The 21,315-nt window shown below is 36.3% G+C and overlaps 1 protein-coding gene across 2 annotated transcripts in view; it reads right to left on the minus strand.

Annotated features, from left to right (window-relative positions):
- The window catches only part of LOC123565272 (focadhesin-like), a 232,697-nt gene that overhangs the window by 81,697 nt on the left and 129,685 nt on the right, over positions 1-21,315 (minus strand). Inside the window, exons 14-20 of one of the 2 annotated variants that reach the window (XM_045359140.2) lie at positions 19,079-19,120; positions 17,865-18,090; positions 10,338-10,437; positions 9,775-9,935; positions 9,003-9,070; positions 6,558-6,702; positions 5,436-5,555 (exon numbers count right to left, since the gene is read on the minus strand). In XM_045359140.2, the coding sequence (XP_045215075.2) occupies positions 5,436-5,555; positions 6,558-6,702; positions 9,003-9,070; positions 9,775-9,935; positions 10,338-10,437; positions 17,865-18,090; positions 19,079-19,120 (862 nt within the window). The remainder of the gene's footprint in view (positions 1-5,435; positions 5,556-6,557; positions 6,703-9,002; positions 9,071-9,774; positions 9,936-10,337; positions 10,438-17,864; positions 18,091-19,078; positions 19,121-21,315) is intronic. The other variant, XM_053550146.1, reaches the window with a different exon arrangement.

Here is a 21,315-nt window from a genome sequence, read left to right on the forward strand (position 1 = left end):
TTCGGAAGAAAATTGCACCTTTATAAACATGGCTTTGTAATATACAGGAATAATTATATTCACAGTAATCAAAAAGATACATCTTTCCAGCAATGCAAACAGGTACCAAGTGCTGATAATTAAAGAAGGTTACCGTATGGTACCTTTTTGCATTAATGGGACAATATATCTTTCAGATCACTGTTAAATCAGTTTTGTTCACGTAGGACAAATTTTCTTGTATTTCGCGCAACGAACAATGCAGGGAATTTAAGACTCGCTATCATTTATCCATTAAGTTGTTTATATATGTATCTATCTTTACTTTATTGATAACTCATTGTTTACTGACCTAGTTTTGAGATCATGTCAATATATTAGCGCATTTCATTTCAGAAACCAGCTAATTTAAATGACATCACAGTTTATCAAAATTCTGCACTAATAAAATACCATTTTAAAAGATCTGATAATGGTTTTATTTATATCCGAAACCACAAAAATGAATTTTAACTGGAAATTACAGAAAGAACTAAGAAAAGAATCGGTACGTTTTGAAATATTTAATATCGCTTCCAATTTATTACAGAAAATCATACAAACTATTACAAAGCTTTTTTACGAATTCTTCACTCATATTTTAATCAAATGAAATACAAGACACTGCTATTTACATGTAAAACCTTTTATGCAATAATTTTTAAATATTTCTAGTAAAGAAACTAAACAAACGCAATTTCGGAATCTTTGGAAAGACTCCCGTAATTTGTGTATATGACTGTATCATATGCATGTCTCCTATGTCTTCTTAGGAGCTTCAAATGGATATCTTCTTTTGATTGTAAACATAATGTCTTCATGAAACTGCATTGAAATTGCTGACTGGTCACACTGTAGAGTACAAAATTAACCGTACTATGAAGAATGTTAGCAATGTCTTTTATCAATGACACTGTTTTTTGTCCATATTCAAGTGGGCTGTCTTCATTATTTGAATAAGTAATATTATAAACAAATGATGGAATTTGAAAAATTATGAAAATTAAAACAACACATACTACAGTTACAATAATTCTGCTCTCTCTCCAACAGTGGAACTCCATGGATCTGTGAAGTCTCTGAGATCGTTTTTCTGCACGGATGAGAAGAAAACTCGACCCAACCAAAATAATGACTGGTAAAATGAATAATGCTGTTGGACAGAGAATAGCATAGTAAACATTCCTGAAACTGGAATCTGCTCCAAAAGTTGTATAATTGAAGATAACTTTCGACGTTGTGTTTTCGCTATCTTCACTGATAATTTCGTATTCAAACCAGCGGCAAAAGTTAAAGGCGACTGCAAAAACTGACACAATTATCACAAGAACTCTTACATTTGCAGTCCTACATCTGATTCGTGTTTGTATAGGATGACAGACAGCTGCATATCTGATAGCCATAAACGTGACTGTTAACCAAACCATGCTTGTCTGGGCACTCACAGTGACCGGATATACATAAACCAGAACATACAGCTGGAAAGTACTTTGCGAATGTTGTGAAATTCTTGGTAATGTATTAAGTAGCAGACTTCCAAATAACATCAGAATGTCCCACACAGCAAGACACGTCACTACAGTGTCCGCAGGAGATTTCATTGTACGCCTTGTCCACACTATCAGTGACAGGAAATTTCCAACGATACCAACGACTATTACAAACAACTTAACAAACTGGATGACTAACTCAAAATCATTGTCATCTATCATGCTGACAGTATCCATTGTCACTAATGTTTTACTTTACCAGTATCTGTCAAATTCAAATGCACACTGGAGATATCGAAAAATTTATTCAAATGATAATTCTAAGAAACGTGTGCTTCAAACAAAAGCAGAAAAAGAAGTGATCTTCAAAGTAAAGAAAGCAATAAGTGCATGTGGCTATAAAGGATAGACCTTTTAGCATGTTCCTGAGTCTTTATTAGCACATCTTATGAAACAAAAACTACTTTAAAATGAAACATTCTTATAACGTATTCAAACAAGAGCACCGCCTTGCGGGTGCTGACGCTCATCTGATTTTTTTTTGTATAATAGAAAATTGTCCTACCCATGACTTTCTAAGTCCAAAAAGGGCCATAATTCTTGCAAAAAGCAGGATGGAGTTATGTTTCTTGATGTACATAGTCAGCTTATGATGGTGAACAACTGTTGCAAGTTTCAAAGCAATAGCTTGAATAGTTTAGGAGAAAAGCTGACCTAAACATAAAACTTAACCAATAAATCTGATATTTTCTAAGTCCAAAAGGGGCCATAAGTCCTACAAAAAGCAGGACAGAGTTATGTTTCTTGCTGTACATGGTCAGCTTATGAAGTTTTAAAGCAATAGCTTTGATAGTTTATGAGAAAAGCTGACTTAAACATATTACTCAACCAAGAAAACTGATTTTCTAAGTCCAAAAGGGGCAATAATTCTTGAAAAAAGCAGGATGGAGTTATGTTTCTTGATGTACAGGGTCAGCTTATGATGGTTAACAAGTGTTGCAGGTTTCAAAGCAATAGCTTTGATAGTTTAAGAGAAAAAGTTGACCTAAACATAAAACTTAACCAAGAAATCTGATATTTCTAAGTCCAAAAGGGGCCATAAATCTTGCAAAAAGCAGGATGGAGTTATGTTTCTTGCTGTACAGGGTCAGCTTATGATGGACGGGACGGGACAAAACTGACTCCTATATACCCCTCACAAACATGTTTGGTGGGGGTATAAACATTAGTACTAAGTATAAAGGGACATAATTCATGAAATATTTCTGAATGAGTAATGCACCATGCATCAAAATATGTGCCTAATAATGAGGAGCAACTTTTATAAGTTTGAATCAAATCCAGAGCAAAAGTGCATCACAATCTTAACTTGAAAATCTAGGCAAAAGAGGCATAATTCATAAAATATTGGTGCTAGCACTAAGGGCCTTGATTGTGGGTGATGATACTGAACAACCATGTTAAGTTTGAATCAAATCCATTTAGTAACATTTCCTGTCAATATATACCTGAAATACTGCTGAAAAAAAATGTTTATCTCATCTAACAAACAAATTCACACAGAAAAAAACAACACCATCTCGGTATTTCTGAAACTGTTAGGTGCTTATTGTACTTAACAATTCCTACATTACATAAAACCATTGTTTGTTTGATCTGGATATAAGACTTTTGACAATAATACTACAAAGTAAAGGGACAACCTACTCCAGTGATGTTCATTACTGTGAGGCACATATGGAAGATTGGGTTTGCCCAAATGTGTTGCCTCATTAAATAAAGACTTTATTATTATTATTATTATTACTAATATGTATACCAAGTTTTATTTGACTTTGTGAGACACTGATAAACTACACATTGGCTTAGGTAAGCAAAGAAGAGGGCTACGTTGGCCCTATATTGCTCACCCCAGTTTATTTGCTTGCTTGAACTGTAAGTTTCTACTAAATATATACAGGCAGGTTATGTGTATGTTGTTGTTGTTGTTTTTTTTTTTCGTTTTTTTTTTTTTGTGGGGTGGGTGGGGGGATTGGGGGTAAGAAAAGACATTGGGGAGATGATGTGATATGACAAAGTTAAACATGAAGATTTTTTTAAAGTTTTCACTATATAAATAAGAGATAAAGTGACCACACCTAGTAGCAATGCTTTTTGATGCAACAAAGTAACTTCTTCAATCTTCGTAAAGGAATGTGTAATATTATTTCAAAATTGGGCCTCTGTTTCTGACAAGAATATCTTTAAAACTTCCAATATATACACAAGATATTGCAAATTACTGTAGGCAATTTTGCAAATTAAACTAAAATCTGTAAAAAGATCCTTTGGAAGCAGAGAATGCAACCAAACAGAATAAAAGCAGACTTGGTTTGATTGAGTCTGTTCACGAGAGCTAATGAAATGTACAACTCCTTTCACGCCCCCTAGCACCGGCTTAAGCGGAAGTCTATTACACATATACTGAATGGACTTCATGATCCTAAAGGACCAGAAAAAAATAACAACACTGAAATATAGTAAACATGGATTCAAGCACAAAACACTTAAAGACTAAACAATTGCCACTTCATGTTGATGATGTATATGAAGTTTCATTCAGTAAGATGGAAACTACAGGAGAGCTGAGTACACAAGAAAGTGTGACAAACTGAACTGTGGATGGACAGTTCAAACAATATATGTCTACAGGGAGAGGGGAGTTAAGAACATTTTAAAATACCAATACAGGTAACATTTCATATTCAGAAAGATTTCCTCACAGACAGGATTCCAGTTTTACATCTTTCTGAACAATTTTTCAGTCAAAATAAGTGATGGTGTATACTTGTAGCAGTGAGAACAATGTCCAGCTTTATTGGAATATCATGCTATAGACATGTGACAAAGTACCTGCTTAGTGATAATATATTGACAACGGGCTGACCACCCCTAGAATATCTTCTAAATGCTAAGTACCAAGCAAGGAAGCTACTAGCATCGTTTTTCACACGGGAGCAAACTGTCGAGATCCCACACTTAAGGCCAGCCTTCTACCAGATATCATAGTTAGATAAGACTACACTTTTACCAGACAAAATAAAGCCTCATATTGACCAAACAGAAAATGCAAGTCATTTATTCTTACTTCTAAAAACTGGAAGTTAAAGTGAGGAAAGAGGTATCAATTCCAAACCTTTGCGGTGGATGGTCAATTTTTCCAGTGATTTAATAGTGTACCTATTCGGATTGTTATGACATCAAAATGTCTCGACATCACTGCAGGAAATCAATATGTGTTTTGGCACTTCCCATTAGTCGAAACAACTTTTTATTATCAATCACATGACAGTGTTTAGACCAAAAGAAAAGAATATAAATTCAACAAGAGCTGTCACTAATGGTGACAAATGCCCCCGCAGCGCCTTGACCTTTGACCTGATGACCCCAAAGTCAATAGGAGTTGTGTACTCAATAAGTACTATCAGCATGTGATGTTTAAAGGTCCTAGGTGCAGAAGGTTGCAGGTAAAGTGCCTTCATGCAAAAATTTAACATTGGCTCCTGTGACCTTGACCTTTGATCTGGTGACCCCAGTCAGTAGGGGTCGTGTACCCAGTAAGTACTATCAGCATGTGAAGTTTGAAGGTCCTGGGTGCAGTGGTTCACAAGTAAAGTGCCTTCATGCAAAAAAGTTAACATTGGCCTCTGTGACCTTGACCTTTGACCTGGTGACCCCAATGTCAGTAGGGGTCGTGAACTTAATAAGTACTATCAGCACGTGAAGTTTGAAGGTCCTGGGTGCAGTCGTTCGCGAGTAAAGTGCCTTCAGGCAAAAGTTAACGTTGGCCTTCATGCAAAAAGTTAACGTTGTGACGAACAAACAGACGGACAGTTGAAAACTAATATGCCTCCCTTCGGAGGCATAAAAATATATTATGTACCATACCTGTGCATTGTTTTCTTGGAGCCCCTGCATCATGGCAACAGTTTCATCAATGAAATTCTTGTCAAGGATGTTAGACATATATCCCATTGCACACACTAAACCTATACATGTACAAAGGACCTGAAACAAAGCAAGAACCTGTTTTCTGTATATCATCTGAATGAGTGGAACATTCACAAATATTGCAAATGGTTTTCCAAAACATGCACCAGTCACAAAATCCAAGGCTTAAATGTTTGACTTCCTGTTGTGACCTTGACCATTTGAAGGCAAAATTGGAACAAAGCTTGACATGTAGTCTTTATAAACAGCACATTTTTGATAAATAAAAGGTCACCAAAGGGACATTTGAGTAAAGGAGCTGCGTTCAATAAACGCTTCATGCCCCCTGTGGCATCCTTGTCGATATAAAGCAACCTAAGTCCAAAACGAGGTCAAGGTCAAACTGAGGTCAGGTGATGTTTGAAGATGAGGAATGGTCACAGGTTACATCTGTATTAGTATCAATTCATTCTTGTAAGTGGTATTGATGCTAGACGAAACGGTCCCATTAGGTTAACCAAGAGATGGAACATATAAAGCAACCAAAATGAGGTCAAAGTCAAGGTCAAACTGAGGTCAGGTGATGTCTGAAGATGAGGAATGGTCACAGGTTACATCTGCATTAGTATCAAGTCATTCTTGTAAGGGGTATTGATGCTAGACAAAACATTCCAATTTGGTTAACCTCGTATGGACGAACAAACGAACGAACAGGACAATCACTATATGCCTCCCGCATCTGTAGATGCCGGGGCCATAAAAATTTAAAATTGGGTCTGCTGTTTTTAATGTTTCCACTATATACATACAGGGAAAAGTTACCTTAAAGGGCACCTAATTTGAATAACCTTGGAAGAGGACCTTACCAGGATTCTGCAGAGCAAGTTTGGTGTAATTCCAACCAGTAATTTCAGAGTAGAAGATACTTATGTAAAATGTGAAAAAAGGGATGACAGATCTGATGCATGGCCTTTACTAGGACTTCACCCTGAATCTTTGGTTCAAGTGAGCAAAAATGTTCAAAATCTTCATATACTCAAAATGGGCAAAATTTAAGTGCACTGATAAATGGTCATATACCTGCAAATTAGAATCATCCACCTGTGTTACTTTGACAGCATCTTGCAGTTTTGTATGAACAGCAGACATGTGCACTCTGGACTCTGTTTTGCCATCACGGCAAAGTGCTCCCAAACAGACAGACAAGCCTAAAAATGATCCAGTCCTGTAAAACAGATACAAGTAGTTTTTAAAAAAAAAAATCACACAAAAAACATTCTGCTCAACATGCAAAAATTGTAAAATTCCAAAAATTACGGACCGTAACTACAGGGAAAATCACTGAACCAGAAGATTCCAACAAAATACACAACTAGACTTGGCAGTGGTAACTTGTGTGAAGTTTGGTGTAATTCCAACCAGTGGTATAGAAGAAGCTCAGATAAAAAAAATTGACAAACCAAGGGTCACGACTCCACTAAAAATCATTTAAAAAGAACATGACGACAATATGTACAGCTAAGCTTCACACTAATCACTTGTGAAGTTTGGTGAAATTCAGCCTAATTGTATACAGCCAGCAGTGCAAACATTGTAAAATATGACAAATCAAGGGCCATTACTCTGCTGAAAATCACTGAACTGGAACATGCCTATGATATGTATAACTAGGCTTGGCACTGATAATTCCTGTAAGCCCAATGGTGTAAGAGTACTTGCCAAAATATCACAAAACTTGACAGAAAAGGGCAATAACTCCCCTGAAAATCACTGAAGGAAACATGCTGATAACATGCATAACAACACTTGGCACTGAACACTCCTGTCAAGTGTGGTGGAAATCTACCCCATTATGTAAGAGAGGTTAAATCAAGAGCCATAACTCTCTGCTACAAAACATGGAACCAGAACATGCAGACAATATGCATAACTAAGCTTGTCAATAATCACTTTTGTGAATTCTGGCATAATTCTTCCTGGTGGTATCAAAGCAGTTGCCTGGACAAGGTAAAATACAACAAATAAGGGCCATAACTCCACTGAAAATCACTGAACTGGAACATACCAACAATATGCATAATGAGACTTAATACGGGTAACTCCTGTAAGGTCTGATGGAATTCTGTGCAATGATAAAAGAGAAGTGTCAAAACATCATAAAATTTGATAAGTCAAAGGCAATAACTGTGCTGAAAATAACTGAACATGAAAACGCTGACAATATGTACAGTGAGACTTAGCATTAATCAGTCTTGTGAAGTTTTGGCAGAAAACTACCTAATAATATAAGAGAAGTGGCCAAAACATCATAAAACTTGATGAATCAAGAGGCCATAACTCTGTTAAAATCACTGAACCAGAAAATGCCAAAGATATGCATAACTAAGCTTGGCAATAATCATTCTTGTAAAGTTTAGTGTAAATCCATCCAGTCATGTTTGAGGAGTTGCATGGACAAAGTTATGTGCACACTGCATGTGGGAGACATAACTTAAAAACCAATTAAGGCAATTAATACCCAAAGATGCTGCTTTGATTCACCGAAAGTCAAATGTTGTGATGATGATCTTAAATCTTCAAGAGGGCCCTGGGATGTATACTCTTCAAGTCATCTTGATGCAGTTATCAAATGATGCTAGTTTTATGAAAATCCTTCCAGTGGTTAAGAAAGTATGGAGCAGACACATGCTATATGATCTTTGACCTCTAAGTGTGATCTTACCTTGGACCTCATGACCTGGGATGTCCACTGTACATGCTGACTGGATTTAACATTTGACACTATGAAATTCATTCCAGAGAAATAGAAGATATGCAGTGAACACAAATATGAGCTGTTTGACCCTTGACCTACACATGAAACCTTGACCTTAGTTACCTGGTCATGTGCTAAGCTTGTCATCTTGATCAGGCAAACAACTGATGCTAGTTTTATGAAATGTTTCAAGCGGCTTAGACAATATGGAAACAACAGGAAGTTAAGTTATTTGAAATTTGACCTTTTATAAGTGTGACCTTGAAATTGGACCTAGTGACCTGAGTTGTTCTCTGTGCATGTCTTTTTGATGAGGTAAAAACTTGATGCTAGTTTTATGAAAATCTTCCTTGAGGTTCAGAAGATATGGAGCAGACATACATTTATGCTATATGACATTTGTATGACCTTGACCTTGGACAAAGTGTATAATTGCAATTTCTTATCAAATCAAATTATTTACGAGTTTCTTCATTTCACTTTTCATAAAAAGCGGAAATGTAATCTATAATAACTCAGTTATTGGACTTGGCCAAGGACTTATTGGCAGACACATTTTGTTCAAGTTTGATGAAGATTGGATGAGAAAAGTTTGACTTAGAGTGCGGACAAGATCTGAGACTGACTGACAGACAGACAGACAGGAATAAATCAATATGTCTCCCACACAACCGTGTGGTGGGAGACATAATAACTAAACTACTCCATAACCAGAAACAGTCCATATTTCTATGTGCAGTCAAGGCTCAATACACAGTGATGACGCATACCTGTGTTGATTCTGGGACAGGCAACTCTCTTCTAAACTGTCCAAGGCTTTCCATACTGCTAAACTACCCTGAAATCAGAATTATTAGTTAAAACAAGATAGAATTAGAATTTCATTTAAAACTGAATGCAATGTGTAATAACTGTTAATCCTTCTGACTGCCAATTTTGCTCGAGTTATAAAAACAACTGACATCATATGTTGGGGAAACACTCCCTAGCTGCCCCAACCCCTACCCCTCTCCCCCGCCGAGCCCCAAGTCATTTAATAAATCAAGGAAGAAAAACCTGATCTAACCCAGAACTGAAATGGACTGACCTCTTAAGGACTAAAGGCCTCACTTTTTACAACTGAAACAACAGTTTAGATATCATATTTGTAATACCTTTTTTGAAAATAAGACAAATGTATAATTATCATTCATAAAAATTCCTTCTGATGATAATGTTTAAACAAAGAACATATTAACTTGAATTTCCTATGTTAGCTTGCCTTAATTTGGGTTGGTAAATGGGTTTCTAACTTCCTGCTCATCCCTTGGACTTGCGACCTGGGCAAACAGTGCTTTTCAGTATACTCTCAATACTGTCTTCTTCAATTTGAATGCGGTTCTTGAATATTAAGAACTTTTATTATCCTGGTTCAAAATAAAATGTAGGCACAGGAATACAGGATCAAGCTTTGCTTCTCAATAGAAAGTTCACATTCATAATTCTCTTTATGAAATATCATTAGTAAGTCACTGTAAGTAAAGTGAAAGGGAAAATATTTACTTTGGAACCTGCAATTTCTGTAAAGTTTGATGTAATAAGCTGTTCAAGCATAACTCCAAGACTGTAACTACGGAAGAAATACAAGACAGGTGGACATTCTTCATCAGTCTGTTGCCTCGGTAACCACTGTATCAATAAGTCCAGAAGTTGATAGACAAGTTCTGAAAATAGCAAAAGTGAAGAAAGGATAACACTATTTTCACGGCATCAAAGCCGAGCACAGAATACATGTGAACCTATACGACAGCTCATGAGGCTCTTCAGACATTCTAAAGAGGAGATTACGTAGCTACATACATTCTTTAGCTCAAGAAATGTGGCCTTGTATGTGCTTACAATGGGAGAAGTAACATTAACATATAATTCATGGGTCATAACTCTGGTTAACTAAGGGGACTAATAAACTACTGACAAGGAGAGACTAACGGTAATTGAGATCAGGACTGAGTAATGGTAACCAACGAGGATCAACTAATGGCCACCAACAAGGATAGACTAATGAATGACTAACAGTAAATGCAACAGCAGAAGGCTTTAAAGTAAGAAAACAAAGTGCAACATACCAACATAACTGTTTACAATCAAAGATGTTATCTGGCACAGTGCTAATATGGCTGCAGCCTGGGCTAATATACTTGCTGGAAGTCTGTCGTCCACAGAACGCTTGAATATATAAAACAATACTCTTATCTTCAAATTTATCATAAAATACATGAAAACCTGTTCAAGTTATTGGATTGTCAGCTAATGTCCCTAAAAGCACTGTCATCTGATTTTTGAAATCAAAAATGTATGATGGCTGTCTGTGAAGTTTCAGCCTGCACCAACATGAAGTCTGATCTTGGTCTGCACTGGTCGCAAAGGCAGAACCACTTGCCGCCAGAAGGCTAAAGGTTTTAATAACTTAACCATAAAAATCTGGCCAGAAATAGGAAATTGTTTCCTGCCAATTTGATTTTTCCAGTTTCACAGATTTTCAAACACAAACATCATAGATCCTTCTTAGGCCTTCTTAAAGTTGTATCAATAGGGGAGTTATCAATACATTAAGGGAAGTCTGTATATGGGCATTTCAATCTGCCAACTGCTTGTTTGTGAAAATGAGCTGAAATTGCATGAAAAACGATGTAAAATACTGCTTATGTATAATATTAACATTTTAAATAATTGTAAATGATGCAATGACCATAATACATAATTCCTTTGACACTAACAGTAAACACCAGGTATACACTGATGTGGAACATTATCATATCTGGCATATATATATTTATTTATTTATTTTACCGGATTTATATAGCGCCCATTTCGTGATAAACACGTTCAAAGGCGCTTTACATAGCACAAATGCAGCCACACAGGGCATCAAATTCATCTTCTACTAGTGCAGACACAGAGCAATCTGACCAGAGGGACAGAAGTGAGACAAAGCCTCCAGAACAGATAGAACAAGAGCTGTCGGATGACAGCGCGCTCGACTATTCGAAGAATTGATTGAAGAATGGGGTCAAAATATTTCCATAGATTTTCAGACTAAACAAAAAAATGGATTAACCAAAAAATGTTCCTGTATTTGTGGATTTCGATAAGTCTTGCACTAAATGGCAATGTGTGACCATGATAGCAAATATGTTAAGTTATATGTTAGGCAAAACATGGACTTATATGAAAAATCTAAATAATTTTCTAAGTCCAAAAAGGGCCATAATTCAGTCAAAATAGTTGACAGAGTTATGTACTCTTGCCTACAGATGGAAATCATGTTGATAAACTAGAGTTAAAAGTTTCAAAGCCACAGTTCAAACAGTTTTGACAAAACGCTGACTTGTAAGAAAAACTGAACAAATTTTAAAGTCCAAAAAGGGCCATAATTCAGTCAAAATAATTGTCAGAGTTATGTACTCTTGCCTACAGATGGAAATCATAATGATAAACAAGTGTTTAAAGTTTAAAAGCCATATGTCAAATAGTCTTGACAAAACATGGACATTTACAAAACAGAACCAATTTCCAAGTTCAAAAAGGGCCATAATTCAGCCAAAAAAGATGAGAGAGTTACATACTCTTGCCTATTGATAAAGACTATTATACTGAACAAGATATAAAAGTTTCAAAGCCATATGTCAAACACTTTACACAAAATATAAACTCGTACGAAAAACTTAACCAAGATTTCTAAGTCAAAAGGGGCCATAATTCAGTCAAAATGCTTGATGGAGTTATGTACTCTTGCCTACAACTGGACATTGTGATGGTAAACAAGTGTTGAAAGTTTCAAAGCTTTATCTCAAAAGACTTTGTCAAAATGTGGACTGGTACGAAAAACATAACCAAGATTTCTAAGTCAAAAAGGGGCCATAATTCAACCAAAATGCTTGATGGAGTTATGTACTCTTGCCTACAACTGAACATGGTGGTGGTAAACAAGTGTTGAAAGTTTCAAAGCTTTATCTCAAAAGACTTTGTCAAAATATGAACTGGTACGAAAAACTTAACCAAGATTTCTAAGTCAAAAGGGGCCATAATTCAGTCAAAATGCTTGACAGAGTTATGTACTCTTGCCTATAACTGGACATGGTGATGGTAAACAAGTGTTGAAAGTTTCAAAGCTTTATCTCAAAAGACTTTGTCAAAATGTGCCCTGGTACGAAAAACTTAACCAGGGTGTGACGCCGACGCCGACACCGACGCCGACGCCGTGGTGAGTAGGATAGCTCTACTTATTCTTCGAATAGTCGAGCTAAAAATCCTTTTTAGAAACAGACCTGTCCGGCTAACTTAGCCTAGTTCTTTGCGAATAGACAGTCTGGTTCTTTAACGTGCCCAGTGTATAACACCGATACACGCGAAGCTGTCTTTCCTGGGAGGAACCAGTACAGGCCTCTTAGTTAGGTGGGAGACACTCAAGAGCATCTCAGAAATTTCCAGTGCCTGGACCAGGATTCGAACCCCGGACCTCCGCACTGACAATCAAGCATGTTACCACTAGACCATTGGGCCGCCTACTAATACAGAATCGAACTCAGGATATCTGTATATCAAAGGTACAAATCATTTATTTTGTAATCTTTCAGAGTGGGGATTTTTCAGAAAAAGGTATATCCCTGGTGGAGGAAACAGGGCAGAGTTTTGGCAAAAGAATGAAACGAAGGTACTAAAATGCTAGAAAACGATAAATTTACAAAAATGAATAACAATTTTAAAGTTTTTAATGTAAAAACAAATGAACTACAATTTATCAGTATCTTACAGTCATTAATTCTGTTTGTTTTTCTTTGCTATTTTAGAGCATGTACACGATAATTATTGCTATTGCCATACCTCACTCAAACGGTCCAAAGTTTCATGTCTTTAAATACTAATTAAAAATTCCTTCATGTTTCTTAAAAAAAAGCTACCATTTAATTGCATTGTCTGAAAAGCATAAATGAAAATGATTCGCTTATATACATAGGTTTTCTTCTTACTCTGTCAAACATGTGGCCAATTGCAAAGACTTGGGGCCTTTTGTAGCAAAAGTGACTGAATTAGGAGACACTATTAAACAGTGTAATTTGCACTCTTAAATCAATATGTATTAATTTCATGCTGAATTACAGATTACATTGTTTGAAATGTTTTAACCATTTTTCATTAACTCTTTCTAAGCTGATGTACATGTTGGATTACCCCTTTATATAGTTTTGTTATTTTTAATTATCTCCCTTTAATAGACACTTATTTGTACTTTGATGGCTTAAACACATTTATTTTAGCTGTATATATACATTAACTTAAATTTCCATGTTTATATAAATTCACCTGTCAAAGTAACAGTAGCTGCTTTATATTCTGATTTCAAAAATTTTCAAAGTACTCATAATTTGGTTATATACAATAAATACTTAGAAATGTATAGGAAAAGTACTTATGAATAAATTAGAATCTCTTTATTTTGAAGCTCTTGGATTTGGCTTTAATAACTCATTCAGATCAAAGAGACAAATATTTTGACAAAGTTTTATATAAGATGAGGTAGAAAGTGTGGTTTGTAGACTATGAACACAGTTATCCTATAATAAACAATAACTGACCTAGCATTTACCTAGTTTTTGACACCAGGCAAGATTTTACCGAGGCTAGCATACTGACCAATTTTCATTAAAATTGTCACTTCTAGTTGTCAAATTGTTCCTGACTGAAGACACATGCAGGGCAATGCAGCAGAGTGTCATTACAGTTTTCCTTTTAACTGACCCTGGAAATTAACCTCAGGCAAGATTTTATTTAACATCCTGACAATGTTCACAAACACTGACTTTCACAACTGTGTGCTCAGGAGAGCTAAGTATATTAATTATTAACACGTTTTCAAAATTTCCACAGTTATAGAACTGATTTGTCCACATTATGTAAGGTTAAAGTGCATCCAGTATAGAGTACTTGACCTTTTTGCCGCACTGTAAGTCTGTGCTCTCCATGAGTGTCAAGAAATAACAGTACCTTTGACATTAATGGATCAGCATGTATTGTGATAAGTTTCTGAATCAAGAAATAACAGTACCTTTGACATTTAATAGATCAGCAAGTATTGTGATAAGTTTCTGAATCAAGAAATAACAGTACCTTTGACATTTAATGGATCAGCAAGTATTGTGATAAGTTTCCAAATCAAGCAACACACTTTATCCAACAAAGATTTTTATCTGTATGCACATTTTTTCAAGACCATTAGAAACACAAATCACTGAGGTTTCTATATATCTAATGATAGCTGGCTGGATTTTCAGATAATTGTGTTCGGGGGTTTAACATCTTTTTTCAACAATTTTTCAGTCATATAAAAACGACTGTGTCTATTTGTAGCAGTGAGCACAATGCCCAACTTTATAGTGCTGCCTCACAGGAATATCACGCGGTAGACATGTGACATGATACAGATCATTCAGCTCACTTAAAAGGATTGTTAATTCCAGGCTTAAAAACAAGTTTATACAAAACTGGAACAGTATTGTTAATAATTCTAGCAAATGTTTGAATTACAGAATGTATAAACAAGAATTTGCATTTGAAAAATATTTCAAACTTCTGCCAATCGATCTTGCTGTCACACTGTGAATCATAAACTACCTATAGAAAAAGGAAGATTTTATAATATTGCTAGAGAACAAAGAATCTGTCAATTATGTAATAATAACTTGTTAGGTGATGAATTTCATTATCTCTTCAATTGCACCTACTTTAGTAATGTTAGAATACAATATATTGATGACTATTACTTCAAACATCCTAATGCTTTTAAATTCTCCAATCTTATGAATTGTGAAGATTGCAACATTACTTAAATTGGCAGTCTTTTGTAAAAACATAATGTCTAGTTTTAGATAATTTGCAAGTTTTGGAGTGATGGACCCGTAATCAACCGAGCGATTGCTTGTTCTCCTTGGTGGCTTGGCATTGTTTGGGTGTAAAAGTTAATCATGTAGAGGGTTTATAGTTTGCCAATTGTGGTTGTGGGTCCAGTACCTTAATAACATTTCTCATCCTCCTCATACGTTGTTCACAATAATTACATCTTGTTTAATATGCCATGTTGTTGTATGATATGTTATGTTTATGTCAGATGACCATAAGGGCCTTGACTTCTAATAAACTTTTGAAATTTTGATACCCCACCCAGTCATATTATACTTACACTGGGCCGAACAGTCCTAGCACTATCCTCTTAATGCCAAGTGCCACATGAGGAAGTACTAGTACCATTTCTTTATGCCTTTGGTATGACGCGGCCAGGAATCAAACCTACGACCCCTTACACTCGAAGCGGGCGCTCTACCACTAGGCTACCAAGGCAGTTATAGGTTTAAAACTTTTACATGCATCATTTTAGTTGAGGTGGTCCTTCAGTACTATCAACGTGAACCATGCAATCATGTGGAAAAAGATTTCCTGTGTAAATGATGAAATCAGTAATCAAGACCAAACAAAGCAAACTAGAGTTGTCACATGGGTGACGAATTATACCCCCACACTATAGCCTTGTCACAAAACTAAGCCAATTTTAAAGCAGAACTTGCTTGACCTTTGACCTACTGACCTCAAAATCAATACAGGTCATCTACTGGTCATGATCAACCTCCCTATGAAGTTTCATGATCCTCAGCCCAAGCGGAAAAGGTTTAAATGTTCTGGGTAACTCTGACCTTTGGAACTCAAAATTAATAAGGGTCATCTGCTGGTCATGACCAACCTCACTATGAAGTTTCGTGATCCTAGTCCAAAGTATTCTGAAGTTATTGTCCGAAAACCATTTTAAATGTTCCAGGTCACTGTGACCTTGACCTGTGACCTACTGACCTCAAAATCATAAGGGGTCATCAGCTGGTCATAACCAAACTCCCTATCAATTTTCATGATCCTAGGCCCAAGCGTTCTCAAGTTATCATCCGGAAACTGTTTAACTGTTTCGTGTCATTGTGACCTTGACCTTTGACCTACTAACTTCAAAGTCGAACTTGACTTGTATTTTATCATGTTACATCCGTGTACAAAAAATTATGATCCTAGACCCAAGAGTTCTCAAGTTATCAACCAGAAACCATATAACTGTTCCGAGTCACTGTGACCTTGACCTTTGACCTACTGACCTCAAAGTCGAACTTGACCTGTATTTCATGATGTTACACCTGTGTACAAAATTTTATGATCCTAGGCCCAAGCGTTCTCAAGTTATCATCTGGAAACTGTTTTCCTGTTCAGGATCACTGTGACCTTGACCTTTGAACAACTGACCCGAAAGTCGAACTTGACCTGTATTTTATCATGTTATACCTCTGTACAAAAAATTATGTCCTAGACCCAAGCGTTCTCAAGTTATCATCCGGTAACCATTTAACTATTCAGAGTCACTGTGACCTTGACCTTTGACCTACAGACCCCAAAGTCGAACTTGACCTGTATTTTGTGATGTTACAACCTTGTACCAAAAATTATTTAAATCGGTCAAGCCTTTCATGAGTTATCGTCCGGAAACATGAAAACCAACGGACCAACCGACTGACTGACCGACAAGCTCACTCCTATATACCCCCCCAAACTTCATTTTGTGGGGGTATAAAAACACCAGACATACTTTACAGCAATATATCTAATTAATGATAGGAAATGAAAGTTCAATATCCTTTCATGATAGCTCTGTAAGAGTAACAATTATAAATGTAATCTAAGTTCCTATTTCAGAGTAAAGAACTAATCATTTTGCATACTGAAATCATCTCCGATCAAGTGACAAAATATCTCGTAGATTTTTTTTCAAAATCTGATGATCTTAAACTACAACTGTGTCCGCTGGACACAGATGCCCCAATATACTGTGCCATCCTCTAAAATAGCAAAGTTTTTAGTACAAACCATCTTTACATGAAGGATGCTCGACTAAATGTTTGAAGCAAATTGTATTCAGATAAGTATCTGAGCAACTTTGAATCTACATAACAAAAATTAAACAGGAAACTGACATAAATAATTTTGTTCTTTATAATTTCCTTACTATTGGACTAGTTTTAATAAGGAAAAAGCATCAAAGAAAAGAATGTGAGTGTTTTCAGACATGTTAGGTGACACAATACGAATAAAACAATGCCTTAGCAATTCTATCCTTGCAAAATATTTTCTCAGAAAAATATTGAAATTTAAACAAAGTAACAATACGATATAACACTGAACGACCCTTTTAATTGTATGATAACTCCTGATGACCGTTAAATCATTTTTAATTCATTACACACTAATTTCTCAACACTAACACGTTTTACATATGTAGTGTATGTATAATGCAGTGGACAGGGGGAGCGCTGATTTGAAGTGTAAAGGGCTGTACTTTTGTTTCGGACCATTTGAGTTTTCTAAATTTTTGAATACCTGTTACAGAGCCTGTTGAAGCACATCTGCACATCCTCTCATCACCACCTACCTATATGCCAAGTTTAAAGTCAAAATCTTTAATATTTATGCTCAGGACATGAAATATGATGGACGGACGGAAAGACGAACAAACGATGCCACAACTATATCCCTCTGCCTTTGGCAGGGGATACTAAGCATATATCTACCTGTTGACACAATCCAAACAATGCTGACTTAGGTGTGTAGGTAAAATCAATCAAAGACATGCAGCTGTCAATCATCATTATCAGCCAATGAGAATGGCTCGTGTGTTCCAAGACCTCATCCAAACTTTTCTTTTCATCTGCATCCAAACTGGCCATGTACCTATGGACGCTATGTGCAAGTCCTGACAGAGCTAGAACTGCATTAAACTGGACCGATGGATTGCTCCTGTTAATTTAAATCATACAGAGGTTATGATTCCACTTAACATATGTGTACACATACAAACAGAACAAGAAAAGCAAAATAAAACATGTATCCATGAAACAGCATAAATGGCCCAGGGATTACTTATAAATCGGTTGACCCGAAAGATACTTGAACGCTTTTAAATAACCCTTTCTGATGCTTTATCAACCAAGGTATTGAAAGCAAGAGGGTCATGATGACCCTAGTTTTCCAAATATTATAAACACTCCCAGTAAATTGTCACCTAATGAACAATACACGGAAATTATTTCAAAATCTGACCAATCATGCTGGTCAGGGGTTGCACCTGTGAAAGCTATATTTCAGATATCTTTCAAATATTTGAACCAAGCAGAACTGTCTCGCCAATTTTACAAGGATCACCCATACCCATTTCTAATAAATGCTTTCATTGGATCTGTTGTTTTAAGAAAATGATGATGGATGTACAGACAACGGGACAGTGAGGATCACAATAGATCTTCTTAAACACATTGTGGACAGGTTAATTAGCTAGAAACAAAGCTAATTTGTTGATCTGGAATCCAAAAATACCAGGCTGAAGTACTTGCCGGTGATTTTGCCTTGGAAGTACTATGTCACGGTATAGGACTTGAATATTAAAACGGGCAGAAAATGTGTAGGCTGTCGGGTAGCTCAGTTGGTAGAGCATCGGAACTGTATTCTGAGGCCCCGGGTTCGAGGCCCGGTCTGACTACACATTTTTCTTACCCTGGGACATTTGGCACCCAACATGGGGCCATGATGGCATTACACTGGTTATAGTCTCCGACGCCTGTAATAGCTTATATAAAGTACCCGAAGAAGTGCTTTTGGACAAAACAATAAACACTCAGTGATTTATTATAAAACCTCCTATCCAAAAAAATTATTTGACAATTTTCTTGTATAACTTATTCTCGCATTTGAGACACATGCAGAGATAAATGTGCGAAAACAATCATACCTTGTTGACTTCTTTACGACCTCAACAATACTATCTCTCACCCTGAAAAATATGATTACCCAATATCTGCTTGACCCACGAGTAAAGGTTACTGTTCGGTCATTGGGGACAAATTTTTGTGGTTGCATCAATCCATGAAATTAACCCTTACCCTGCTAAATTTCTATAATGAACTAGTCCATCTTTCAGTTTGGACAGTACCATTAACTGTTAAAAGGGGTGCTTACTAAAAAGATACTGACTGAATGGCAAACAGTGCAGATCTTGATCAGACTGCATGGATGGGCAGGCTGATCATGATCTACACTGGTCACAAATGCAGAATCAATCAAGTCCAGCATGATAAGGGTTAAATCCCAAATAACAAATAAAATTCCTGTTCTCTTAAACGGAAATCGACAAATTCATACCTCCAAGAAATTGCCATTTTACCCAAAACCACAAAATTTCATACCCACCAAATTAAATGATTTCACTGTATTCATTTCCCTATTTAAACAAGAGCTGTCGGAGGACAGCGAAACTAGACTTTTACCAGCCTTGTCAAATGAACAAATATAAGTAAAACAGGAGCACCACCTTGCGGATGCAGACGCTCATCTGATTTTTTTGTCTCTGTATAATAGAAATATTGTCCTACCTATGATTTTCTAAGTCCAAAAGGGGCCATAATTCTTGCAAAAAGCAATGTAGAGTTACGGTACTTGCTGTGCAGAGTCAGCTTTTAATGGCAAATAATTGCTTCAAGTTTTAAAGCAACAGCTTTGAACGTTAAGGAGAAAAGTTGACCTAAACGCAGAACTTAACCAAGAAATATGATATTTTCTAAGTCCAAAAGGGGCCATAATTCTTGCAAAAAGCAGGATGGAGTTATGTTTCTTGCTGTACAGAGTCAGCTTTTGATGATGAACAAGTGTTGCAAGTTTAAAAGCAATAGCTTTGATAGTTTCGGAGAAAAGCTGACCTTAACACAAAACTTAACCAAGAAATCTGATTTTATAAGTTCAAAAGGGGCCATAATTCTTACAACAAGAGGGTCATGATGACCCTGGACCGCTCACCTGAGTAATATGAGCTACATGTTTCAAATGTCAAAATGATGATAAAATATTAAAAAAGTCAGTAGGTCAAATTCATGGTCAATGAAATTCAGTTTTACGATTTGTGTGCAAAACTGTGTATGACATCAAAATTTCAAGGCTGTAGCTTAAAAAACAAGAAAGTAGGTCAGTAGGTCAAGGTCACAGTCAAGTGACATCATATTACTTGGGGTCATCAGGTAATTATGATTAAACAGTCTTGGAAATAGGATCAGATGATTTTTTTAAGTATTTTCCTATATAACTCACATAATAACAAAGTGACCCCAGGGCGGGGCCTCTTTTCACCCCAGGGGCATAATTTTAATAATTTTGGTAGAGGACTACTAGACAATGCATCATACCAAATATCAAAAGCCTAGGTCATATGGTTTCAGACAAGAAGATTTTTAAAGCTTTTTCCTATATAAGTCTATATAAAACTTGGGACCCCCAGGGCAGGGCCTCTTTTCACCCAAGGGGTACAATTTCAACAATTTTGGTTCAGGACCATAAGACAATGCTACAAACCAAATATCAAAGGTCTAAGTGTTGTGGTTTCAGACAAGATTTTTAAACTTTTTTTCCTATATAAGTCTATGTAAAACTTGGGACCCCCGGGGCGGGCCATATTTGAACCTGGGGGATAATTTGAACAATCTTGGTAGAGGACCACTAGATGATGCTACATACCAAATATCAAAGCCCTAGGCCATGTGGTTTTGTACAAGAAGATTTTCAAAGTTTTCCCTATATAAGTCTATATAAACCATGTGACCCCTGGGGCGGGGCCATATTTAATCCTAGGGGGATAATTTGAATAATTTTGGTAAAGGACCACTAGATGATGCTACACACCAGATATCAAAGCCCTAGGCCTTGTCACAGGTTTTGGACAAGAAGATTTTTAAAGTTTTTCCTTTCGGTTGCCATGGCAACCAGAGTTCTGCATGGAATTCAATTCTTTGAATAATTTTGAAAGGGGGCCATCCAAGGATCATTCCTGTGAAGTTTGGTGTAATTCTGCCCAGTGGTTTTCAAGAAGAAGATTTTTTTAGAAATTGTTGACGGATGACGCACGAAGGACATCAAGTGGTCACAATAGCTCACCTGTCACGAAGCAAGATGGAGTTATGTTTCTTGCTGTACAGAGTCAGC

Source organism: Mercenaria mercenaria, chromosome 8 (genome assembly GCF_021730395.1).
Source record: "Mercenaria mercenaria strain notata chromosome 8, MADL_Memer_1, whole genome shotgun sequence".
Classification (NCBI taxonomy): Eukaryota; Metazoa; Mollusca; class Bivalvia; order Venerida; family Veneridae; genus Mercenaria; species Mercenaria mercenaria.